Genomic DNA, 12,218 nt, shown 5'->3' with positions numbered 1-12,218 from the left:
CTCACATAGTTGACTCTGACCCTGTTTCTTGTTTCCACTTCTTCCTTCTTACAGTGTGTGGGCAGCCCTCCCGCTCCCTGCCAAACCTGGTGAAGAGAATCATCGGAGGTCGGAATGCTGAGCTCGGCCTCTTCCCGTGGCAGGCCCTCATAGTGGTGGAAGACACGTCAAGGGTACCAAATGACAAGTGGTTTGGGAGTGGAGCCCTGCTCTCTGAATCCTGGATACTCACAGCAGCCCACGTACTGCGTTCCCAGCGCAGAGACAACACAGTCATACCTGTCTCGAAGGAACATGTCACCGTCTACCTGGGCCTTCATGATGTTCGGGACAAATCAGGAGCCGTCAATAGCTCTGCTGCCCGAGTGGTACTCCATCCAGACTTCAACATCCAAAACTACAACCACGACATAGCTCTGGTACAGCTGCAGGAGCCTGTGCCCTTAGGAGCCCATGTCATGCCCATCTGTCTACCGAGACCGGAGCCTGAAGGTCCAGCCCCTCACATGTTGGGACTGGTGGCTGGCTGGGGTATCTCCAATCCTAATGTGACAGTGGATGAAATCATCATCAGTGGCACACGAACCTTGTCAGATGTCCTACAGTATGTCAAATTGCCTGTGGTGTCACATGCTGAGTGCAAAGCCAGCTATGAGTCTCGTTCGGGTAACTACAGTGTCACAGAGAACATGTTCTGTGCTGGCTACTATGAGGGTGGCAAGGATACATGCCTTGGGGATAGTGGAGGGGCTTTTGTCATCTTCGATGAGATGAGCCAGCACTGGGTAGCCCAAGGCCTGGTGTCCTGGGGAGGACCTGAAGAATGTGGCAGCAAGCAAGTGTATGGAGTCTACACAAAGGTCTCCAACTACGTGAACTGGCTATGGGAGGAGATGAACTCCCCGAGGGGTGTCAGGGAGCTCCAGGTAGAACGGTGAAGGCAAGTACTTCCTTGGGGCCTGCTACCCTGCCCCAGTTCAAGTGAGGATGCACCACATACTGCCACCAGCAGATTCCATGATACTTACCAGACCAAAAAAACCGCAGCACACTCATGTTCCCGAGATAGCCCCAACCCCCAAGACTGGGGTTAGCAAAATGCAGGGGAAATCTCTAGGCAAGAGAATTCATCCAAAGCTTCAACCAAGCCTCTTCCTCTCTCTTAGCCTCTCCTCTCCAGTAGGGGCGGGCTGGGGGTTTCCAGAAAGCTTGGATCCTCTCTAAGTGTCAATCACTCCTAATTACTTTTCAAGGCAATGATGCCAGTGTTGATGCAAGAAAGCTTGGTCCTGATCATTAGGAAAGGACTCCTTCAGCTAAAGTCTGTATCCATGTATTTGCCCAGCTCTGGTTTCACCTAGGAAATAACAGTTCAGGTTTGGGGGACCAAGAGCAGAGCCTTAGCTGTCTCTCAGAGAACAGTGTCTGGGAACACTTTTGTTCCTGGGACTTCTCTTAAAAGCTTCCTGCAGTGCAAGGCTTGGGCCTTGTGTCCCCCGTTAGTTTCAGACAACCGAGAAGATACTACGAGATCTCTGCTGACTAAGGGAGGGGAGCAGCAGCAGCTCTCTCAAGCCCTGCAACACTGCTGTCCACTCAGAACACATTGGGCCCACGTGCCACTCAAATACCAGTGGACACCATGAGGTGTCAACACCTGCCACTCCACACAAACACAGAGCAATATTCCAGCCCTGGAAAGTGTCATCTACAAATGACCTGTCCCCAGCCACATGTATGGAGACTGGTGACTACTTGAAGAAAGAGAAGACTGACCCACTGTGCTCTACTGTGCCCCACTATGCTCCACTGTGCCCCATTGCTTCTCAGCAGGAAAACAGAAGAAAACATGGGCACTAGATTTGACTGGTCACTCCAATATTTGAGAATATACTCAACCCAGAGCCTGAGCTCAGTGGAGAATCTACCAAGTGGCATATTCCAACCCATCTACCCCTTAGTGTTCTGGGAGTCAAGGTCAAGGGACAGAATCTCAATCATTGGGAAGAGACGGAGAGTCCTGAGTCCTAGGTTCTGTTCCTAGCTCCATCTTCAGCTTCCCATATGACCTTTGCCATCATTTTCTCTTCTGAGCCTCAGTCTCCTCATCTGGAAGATGAAATCAGAAGGTTCCATAGTGTCTGACCACACTCTCAATGGGCACTTCCCCGATTGCTAGCAGCATCTGTGGCTCTCACAGGCTGAGTGCTCACTGCCCCAGGAATCTCCATCAGACAAAAGCAGCTGGAAAGGCCCAGAGAGGGAATGTGGAGGGAACTGGGAAGGGTCATCAAAACACACTCCGATATCTATGAATGGCACTATATTTTATATATTTAATAGCACCGGCTCTGCTACTCTATAAGGGCCTCTGCATGCCATTTCTCTTGTCAGGGGTCTACAGTGGCAATAAATCTGTGGATAACCAACAACCCTGGCTTGAGAGTTTGTTGCGAGGTGTATTCATTCATTTTGATCTTTTAAAATGACATGTGTTTTCATTAAGTCCCCACCCCCATTGTAGGCACAGCTGCTGGCATCTGGGCACCATCTAAAATGGGGTAAGGAAAAAAAGGTAGTGCTTATTGGCTATTGACATATTTCTTTCTCAGAAGTAAGGCTGTAACTCTCATCGCTTAAATGCCTACAATTTACACCCATGGCTTCAAAGAGCTCACACTAGCAGATCAAACAGGGCTACGTGTATACCAATGTTAACAGAAGTCAAGTGAGCTAACTGTCACCAAAGAAATGAGATCTAAGTATTGCGAGGATGTAATTAAAAGAAGGTGCAACTCTGTATAACTATAGGGACTCAGAATGGCTTAGCAGAGGTGACAGAGACCACAGTGGAGGATGGAGAAGGAACACAGTGGGCAAGAAAGGAAAATTAGGCAGGAGCAGGCATTAGCTGAAGATGCAGAAGACACTGGCAGACAGTCTTAAAAGCCCTGCTCTGCACTGTCTTCTAGCCAGAGATTCTCTGAGTGCATCCTGTTAGATTCGTGTTGTGGTACTAGCTGTCAAACCCTCTACCTGCTGAATCTTCCCGCCTGGAAACTCTGAGTTCAGCAGATCTGAGTACAGCTATCGTGTCAGGGAAAGTGGCAGGACAAGACTGGGCTACTGAGTGTCTTAGTGAGACGTGGCAAATCCCCACCATGCATGGTAATGCAGACAAAGCAGCTTAGGCCCAGGTAAGTGGTGCAGCAGCCAAGTGTGAGCCATAGGCAACTCCTGAGACGCGTGCACAAATGGGAATGTAGGACCAGCATCATGCACTATGAAAGCCTTGCTTCTTCATGGGGCATACATATGGTTTGCCTCCATTTGGGGTTTGTATCATACTTTTGGGTGTGTGTCATGCTTTATATGCTGTTGAGAACTAAAACAATTCTAAATTAGCCTTTGAAAGCTTTAGACACTGCTGGTTTCAAAGACTATTGTGTCTTGAATTTGACTACATTTCTGATTTGTACTTTCCATTAGCTATGTTGACTTTGTACTGTGGCCTGTGGATTATTTGGAGTGCATGCTGGAATGTGGAACAGGGAGATATATTATCCTACATCTAGTAGTTTTCCATCAGCTTAATGACTGATAGATACAGACGTGAAAGACAAGGGAGGCGACAAGAATGTGGCCAATTCTGACATAACCAGGGGAGGGAGGAAGGTTTGTGGACGATGAGGGCGAGGGCTCAACTTCACTACAGTCTGAAGGGCTCTCTAGCAACCCAGCTGAAAATGTACATCACTAGTAAGGAATCATATACTTCAGAAGAGAGGGCACTTTGAAGTCAAGAATTGATACTCACCAGCAGTCGGTGGAATAAGGCCTGGAGATAAATGGTATTGTCTGGTGGAAGATTGCAAGATACAAAAGGAAGCCAAGGATTTCAAAGAGAACACCAAGGCTGAGGATTAAAGGCAAAGGGGTAAAGTGCTTCAGTAGCCAAGGAGAGAGAGAGACACTGGAGAGCTGTGAAGTAGTTACCCATGTGGTGTGGCCCAAGGGTCTTGGCAAAGGCCTTCGGGGTAAACATTCATCATGGTAGGATCCAAGCTGCCATTGTCCTTTCTGAGGGACTGTCAGGGTGCAAGCTGCCTGTGTTTGAACTGCCTAACACCCCAGTCTCCCTCCATTCTCTCTCCCTCTTAGACAACCCCCCTCCTTTCCTCCAGCCTGAAAGGCTTTCAACTGTCTGCTGAGAGGCAGGAAGCTGCAGTAGCATCATCATCTTCTCCCTGTGGCATCCAGGAAATATCTTGTTCAGTTCCCAGGCTCTGCTTCCTTCAACACACACATCTTTTATTCTTACCACAGTTTCTAACTTCAAACAAAAGTCTTTCTTCCCCCCCACCCCCCATTTCTGCTTGGTTCTTTGAAGTTGAAGTCTATCTATCCTTCACTTAAAAGGACGGCCAGCTTCAGAGGTTAGGGAGCCATGGACAAGAAGAGGTTGTCAGAACAGAGAGAGCACATCGGACAATTTCAAAACCAGTGTTCTCCCATGTATGGAAATATGAGTGTTGAGGTTCCATTTAGGACCCAAAGCTACCAGAGTGGATGTCTATAGAATATTCCAATGGCTACCTTATTTTTAAGTACGACCAGTAAATAACACTTTCATCTAAATCCAGGTCCAAAGATAGGAAAGAATATGAAGGGTTTGTGTTCTGTCTTCTTTGGAGAAGCTTCATTGCAAGAGAAAAGAGACACTGTGAGATGAAAGAGAAGTTGATACTGTGTGTGCACATGCATGCATGCTTGAATGCATATGTGGATGCATGCATGTGTGAGTATATATGTGCATACATATGAAAAGCCTTGACCCTGTTTTGTAAAAGAAGAAGAGATAAAAATATAGAAGGTCATTCATCCTCAGGGCTCTGAGTGTCTGCTGGGATGGAACTGGATGTTGGCTGGGGCCGGTGCCTGAACTACTTGCACTTAGCAGCACTGAGAGATGCTAAGGATGTGGTCGAGAATGCAGCATATTTGCCAATGAAGTCTTTGTTTTAGAAGTGTCACGTGGCTGCCTGGATCCAGAGAGTTCTAAGGGTCCTGGAAGCCATATTGTTCAGAGTTAATGATGCTGGTTGGAGGGGAGCAAGCCCAGGGTTGGGGTCAGATGATCCAGAATTATATTCTTGCTATTTCCCCATAGAGTGACTTTTAGCAAGCCAGAGACTGTCTTTAAACTTTGACTTCTTAAGGCATGTGATAGAAGAAACACACTGGATGGTTTGTAAGGGCTTTTAGCCATAGGTTTGTCTATGAATCCACAGCAAGGAAGGTGGGGGATGAGGGGATTAAGCAGAAAGATCTTCATTGTGGCAGTGTGCAACTCCACAGACCTGGAAGAAGGCTTTGTCTGAAGATAAGAGCACCCAGTGATGGAGCATGAAGGTTCCTCATTAGGAATCTAACATTTTTGAGTCACAGAAAATCAACATCAATAGGGAAGGGGAAGAAAAAAGAAAGGAGGATCTACAGTTCATGTAACTGAAAAAAAAAAAAAAAAAAAAGCATGACCAAACCCAGTAGGTTTGTTTTCTTACCAGAGCACAGCCCTGGATGTGACACCAGCCCCAGCCCTTAACCTTCCATTCCACTCTTCTAACAGAATGATAAACTGGTAACCTCAATGTGTAAGGTGGAGTACAGAGTGTGACCTGTTCCTCCCTCCCTTGGCTACAGTGTGTGGTCTCCCCAAGTTCTCCCGGAAGCAGATCTCCAGGATCTTCAATGGACACCCAGCCCAGAAGGGTACCACTCCATGGATTGCCATGCTGTCACACCTGAACGGGCAACCCTTCTGTGGGGGTAGCCTTTTAGGTAAGGAGAAAGTGCAGGGGTGAAAGACTCAGGGCTGGGAACACTATGGAAGCTAAGGACCAACCTTCCCTTGAAAACTGGCTAAATCTTTGTTGAGAATCCCTGCCCCACAAAGACAGTGTGGACAAGGGAGGCTGCAGATGGAATCAGGGCAGGCATACTCCCGTTCAAATTCCTTGAGCTGTGGAGCATTTCCTGGTTCTGGTCAGTCTTCTGACAGACTGTTGAAAGTGGGTTACAAGTCAAGGCACATACATGTGACACAGAGCCAGGATGTGCCAGAGCTGCCAGATCAGGGAGGACCAGACAATGCTCCCACTCCCACTCCCAATCACCACCATCACCACCACGAGTAGCAGCCTTGAAAAATCAGAGGAAATGGGCTTTAAAGGGTCTTTAATGTGTACTTGAGAATTCAGATCAGATCCTGGAAAAAGAAGCAGGTTTCTAGGCACACTCTGACCAGTTCAGTGGGGATCGGGGCACAGGACAAGACCAAGAAAGAGAAGGGAAAAGCAGATAATCAGAGAACACTAGTGATAGACTGAAACAAAAGGAGCAGCGGACATGGGACCTAGAACGTGAGGGAGAGAACTGAAGACAGAATGAGACAGAAATAAAGGTGACAAATGACAAGGAAAAGAGAGACTGGTGGGCCCTGAGATACCCAAGGGAGAGGAAAGAAAAAAAAAAGGAGGGCAGAACTCCATTGAAGGAAGAAAAGGCAGAGAGATGGAAAGGAAGAGTCATGGGTGGTAGAAGGATGGGAGACCATTTGTCATGTTCCCAGCTTTGTTAGAAGGAGTGAAAAATGGACTTCAGCCATTGCTTTAAGACTTTGATGTTGCTTTTTAAACATTGACTTTTTATGTCAATAATGTTCATCCAGTGTTGGAACTGATTGCGTGTTTGTGTTTGAAAGCTGAAATTCACTTGACCATTGACCCAGCTAAAAGCTCCTTCACACTTTGCCCTCCCCATAGCTCTGCAGATCTGTACTCTCTGCTGCTGCTATTCTTTGTGACAGAGGTGGGGTGGATAGGAGAGAGCAGAGAGACCAGGAGAGTTCTAATAAACTGAAGAAGAGGCAGAACACTGTCTGTGTCCACACTGAGGGGTAGGGAGCTGGCAGAGTTCAAAGGTGAAGTTAATCTCTGGGCAAGCCAGACCATACACGGAGACTCATCCAGAAAGCCCTGCTCTGAAGCAGGATTTCCTAACCTGGGTACCTCAGCCCACCTTACCAATTGCTCCAATAATCCCTAGCCATGGGCAGGTTCAGGACGTGCCTGGGGGAAGAAAATGTTCTGGGCTGAGATTTTTCCAGAACATTTGACCCCTTCTGAGAGGGACAAGTAGGTTCTGGGAACTGCTCCAGAAACACCCTCAGCCTTCAACTCTGAACTATAGCCTAGACCACTGATACCCACTCCCCAGCCCAGCCCAGCCCTGTCTACAATGTTTTTTTCCTGCTTGGCTCCCACTGGATGTGGCCAGGCCTCAGCTATTGCTGTTAGCTCTACTGAAAGAAGGCTAAAAGCTTGACTCTCCATTAGTCAACATCAAGAACATATTCATCCAGGGCAAGATGACAGCCAAGAAGTACACTAGGATACTAATCAAAAGACACTAGCTTACTGTCACTCCAGCCACACCATAGTTCTGAAGGCCCGTAGTTATAATGCCTTGGAGTGGCTCTGAACAGTGGTCCTCAGCTGTGACAGCAGTCAAGTTACCAGAGGATCTTTCCTATGCCTGCGCTGCATATGGCCTGGATGCAGGTCACAATGCTGATAGCTTTCCTTCTTCTCTAGATGACTCCAATGTGTAGTCACCCAGCTGGCTGCTAACCATAGTTCTCAGTACTTGTCAAGTTGTCCTGTGCATAGGAACTACTTGAGGGCTCTTGCTAGTAGTTCATTTCTAGGTAACCTCTAGGTGCCCCTAATACTGATATCAGGGCCACACCCAAGCAAGCAAAGCTGGGGATGATGGCAGTCCTCGCCAGATTTTTTTTATTAATTGATTATTTTGTTTATTTACATTTCAGATGTTGTCCTCCTTCCCAGCCTCCCCTCTGCAAACCCCCCATTCCAATCTCCCCTCCTGTTTGCCTCTAAGAGAGTGCTCCCCCACCCACCCACTCCCACCTCACCCCTTTAGCATCCCCCTAGACAGGGGTAAAAAAGCCTCCCAGGACAAAGGGCCTCCCCTCCAATTGATGCCATATAGGGCAATCCTCTGCTACATATGCAGCTGGAGCCATGAACCCATCCATGTGTACTCTTTATTTGGTTTAGTTCCAGAGATCTCTGGGGGGGTCTGGTTAGTTGATATTGTTGTTCTTCCTATGGGTTTGCAATACCTTCAGTCCTTCCTCTAACTCTTCTATTGGGATCCCTGGGCTCAGTCCAAAGGTTGGCTGTGAGTACCTGTATCTGTCTTAGACATATGCCGGTGGAGCCTCTTAGAAGATAGCCATACTAGGCACCTGTCTGAGAGCACTTCTTGGATCACCAATAGTGTCAGGGTTTGATGTTTACAGATGGGATAGATCCAAGATGGAACTATCTCTGGATGGTTTTTCCTTCAGTCTATGTTTAATTTTTTTGTCCATGTGTTTCCTTTAAACAGGAGCAATTCTGGGTTAAAAAATTTTGAGATGGGTGGGTGGCCCTGTCCCTCAACTGGGGGTTATGACTATCGACTGGAGGTGATCTCTTCAGGTTCTATCTTGCCCATTGTTGGGTTTTTCAACTAATGTCATCCCTGTTGGGTCCTGGGAAACTGTTGAGGCTTGTGTCTGATTATACGGTTGATTTTGGAGATGGTACCATGAGGTGCTGGGAAGAAGGTATATTCTTTTGTTTTAGGGTGAAATGTTCTGTATCAAATTCATTTGGTTCATAACTTCTATTAGTTTCATTATGTTTCTGCTTAGTTTCTGTGATCTGTCCTTTGGTGACTGTGAAGTGCTGAACTTACCCAGTATTATTGTGTGAGGTTCAATGAGTGTTTTGAGCTTTAGTAACATTAGTAACATTTAGTAACATTTCTTTTACAAATGTGGGTTGCATTTGGAGCATAGATGTTCAGAATTGAGAGCTCATCTTTGTGGATTTTTCCTTTGATAAGTATGATGTGTCCTTCCTCATCTCTTTTGATAACTTTTGGTTGGAAGTCTATTTTATTGGATATTAGAATGGCTACTCTAGCTTGTTTCTTGGGACCATTTGCTTGGAAAAGTTTTTTCAGCCTTTTACTCCGAGATAGTGTCTTTCTTTGTCACTGAGGTGTGTTTTCTGTGTGCAACAAAATGCTGGGTCCTGTTTATGTGTCCAGTCTGCTAGCCTATGTCTTTTTATTAGAGAATTGAGTCCATTGATGTTGAGAGATATTAAAAACCAATGATTATTGCTTCCTATTATCTTTGTTGTTAGAGGTAGAATTATGTTTGTGTGGTTTTCTTCTTTTTGGGTTTATTATGAGAAGATTAATTCCTTGGTTTTTCTTGGGTGTAGTTTTCTTCCTTGTGTTGGAGTTTCCCTTCTATTATCCTCTGTAGGGCTGGCTTAATGGAAAATATTGCTTAAATTTGGCTTTGTCAGGCGGGCAGTGGTGGCACACGCCTTTAATCCCAGCACTTGGGAGGCAGAGGCAGGCAGATTTCTGAGTTTGAGGCCAGCCTGGCTGAGGCCAGCCAGGGCTACACAGAGAAACCCTGTCTCGAAAAACAAAACAAAACAAAAAAATTGGCTTTGTCATAGAATATCATGGTTTCTCCATCTATGGTAATTGAGAGTTTTGCTGGGTATAGTAGCCTAGGCTGGCATTTGTGTTCACTTAAGGTCTGTATGAAATCTGCCCAAGATCTTCTGGCTTTTAGGGTCTCTGTTGAGAGGTCTGGTGTAATTCTGATAGCTCTGCCTTTATATGTTACTTAACCTTTTTCCTTTACCACTTTAAATATTCTTTCTTTGTATTTCTTTTACAAATATGTGTTGCATTTGGAGTGTTGATGTTTTGATTATTATGTGACAGGAGGAATTTCTTTTCTGGTCCAACCTATTTGGCATTCTGTAGAATTCTTGTACATTTATGGGCATCTCTTTCCTTAGTTTAGGAAAGGTTTTTTTGTATGATTTTGTTGAAGATGTTTACTGGCCCTTTGAACTGGGAATCTTCCCTCTCTTCTATACCTATTATTTTTAGGTTTGGTCTTTTCCCTGTGTCCTGAATTTCCTGGATGGTTTAGGTTAGGAGCTTTTTGCACTTTGTATTTTCTTTGACTGTTTTGTCAATATCTTCTATGGTATCTTCTATGCCTGATATTCTCTCTTCTATTTCTTGTATTCTGTTGGTGATGCTTGCATCTGTGACTCCTGATCTCTTTCCTAGATTTTCCATCACCAGCATTGTCTCCCTTTGTGATTTCTTTATTGTTTCTATTTCCATTTTTAGATCCTGGACAGTTTTGTTCAATTCCTTTACCTGTTTGATTGTGTTTTCCTATATTTCTTTAAGGGCTTTATGTGTTTCCTCTTTAAGGGCTTCTACCTGTTAACCTGTGTTCTCCTGTATTTCTTTAAGGGAGTTAATTATGTCCTTCTTAAGGTCCTCTATTGTCATCATGAGATAGGATTTTAGATCAGAATCTTGTTTTTCAGGTATGTTAAGGTATCCAGGGCTTGCTGTGGTGGGAGAGCTGGGTTCTGATGCTACCATGTGGCATTGGTTTCTGTTGCTTGTGTTCTTGCAATTGCCTCTTGCCATCTGGTTACCTCTGGTATTAACTGGCCTTGCTGTCTCTGACTAGAGCCTGTCCCTCGTGTAAGCATGGTTATGTTGGGCCTCCTTGGGTCAGATTCTCTATGAGTCGGTCGGGGAGAGGGCCTGGAGCATCTGATCTGTGAGCCTGGCTGTGGCCAACCTCCTGGGAGTCAAGCTGACTGTGGGTGTGGGCAGGGTAGTGGGTGCTGAAGCAAACAATCCATTCCTGGGCAAAGTTGCAGACCAGAAGGAAGATATGTCTCCAGCAGGGTGGGAGGTCCTATGTCCTCTGGGCTCTGGGGGTTGAGTGGGGAGGTCCCAGTTAGACTAGGAATTGGGGTAGGGGTTAGGGGTAGAATTCACCTGTGAACCTGGTGGAGTCAGAACTCCTGGGGCTCAAGCTATCTCTGAGTGTGGGCAGGGTCGGGGTGTGGAGCCCATGATCTGCTCCCAGCCACAGTTATGAACCACCCTCACCATATTTTTGAGGACCCACTTAGAGCTAGCTGATACTCACCCATGCCATGGGCCTTAAGAAAGCTCAGAAAACCTCTTTGAAATGTCTAGTCCTGGCCTAGATTGAAATGGGAAGCTAGAATCCCAGACTCAACTTTTCATCTTCAAATAGGATCATGTGAGTGTCTGGCTTGTGGCCATGAACACAACGTAGGTGGGTTTGGATGCTTGCAGGGTCTTCTTGGACGGTGCTCTTGAGTGGCAGTAAGGACCTTAGCTTGACTCAATGGGAGGCAAGATGGGACAGTGCAGGCCATAGGATGTGTGTGCTCGATTCTTCAGGTTCCGACTGGGTTTTGACGGCTGCTCACTGCCTCCACCATCCACTTGATCCAGAAGAGCCAACTCTACACAACTCATTCTTGCTCAGCCCTTCTGATTTCAAAGTTATCATGGGTAAGTCCAGGCCAAGGCTTCTAAAGCCAGCTGTGGTTCTCTGAACAGGGTTCCACTGTCACAATTTTCAAGACTCTCCTTTATAAAATAAAGACCACTTGCTGGCTCAATTCAGTTTAATGTTCTGCCAAGTTTCAATTAAGAACTAATGCTACACAGCAGCAGCCTGTAAACTTTATAAGGAGAGCAGAGGCTGTTGCAAAAGGGAAGCAGGGATTTTTGAGTCATGGGGGGTTTGTAGGGAAATGTAGTGGTGAATTAAACTGCTTTGGCTCTCAACTGGTCATTCACATGGTGCACCCACCCAAGAGCTCTCTAGATTGGTGAATGGGAGACACACATGCCAGCACACACAATTTTGATATACCTTGACTAGCTCAGTGGCTGGGCATTTCTAATCCTCCCTGTGGCTAGCATACATTCTCCCCTCCAACTTTCCTGAGTCAACTTGCTAAATCAACATTTCATCTCTGTTATAAGAGGCTCCTTTGGCCTCTTATATGACTGGTAGCATTCTTTATTATAGCTCTTAAATCTGATCCCTCTCCCTCGGAGTCATGGCAGTTCTCTTCCTCTCCTCCCTCAGTTCCTTGCCGTCACAATGTAAAAGTCCTTCCTCTTTCATCCTGCCCAGTCATTGGCCGTTGGCAACTTTGTTTCCCAATCAGTGCCAACTGGGGCCAGGCATCCTTTAG

General features: G+C 46.2%; 1 protein-coding gene across 2 annotated transcripts in view; it reads left to right on the top strand.

The window, feature by feature from the left end:
- Positions 1-12,218, top strand: part of Masp1 (mannan binding lectin serine peptidase 1) — a 71,657-nt gene that overhangs the window by 52,038 nt on the left and 7,401 nt on the right. The window contains exons 11-12 of one of the 2 annotated variants that reach the window (XM_031363525.1): positions 5,704-5,841; positions 11,410-11,523. In XM_031363525.1, coding sequence (XP_031219385.1) covers positions 5,704-5,841; positions 11,410-11,523 — 252 coding nt within the window. Of the gene's footprint in view, positions 1-54; positions 2,433-5,703; positions 5,842-11,409; positions 11,524-12,218 lie in introns of those variants that run through there. The other variant, XM_031363523.1, reaches the window with a different exon arrangement.

The sequence above is a fragment of the Mastomys coucha genome, unplaced genomic scaffold, assembly GCF_008632895.1.
Source record: "Mastomys coucha isolate ucsf_1 unplaced genomic scaffold, UCSF_Mcou_1 pScaffold12, whole genome shotgun sequence".
Lineage (NCBI taxonomy): Eukaryota > Metazoa > Chordata > Mammalia > Rodentia > Muridae > Mastomys > Mastomys coucha.
This window is presented reverse-complemented; position numbering and strand designations above follow the sequence as displayed.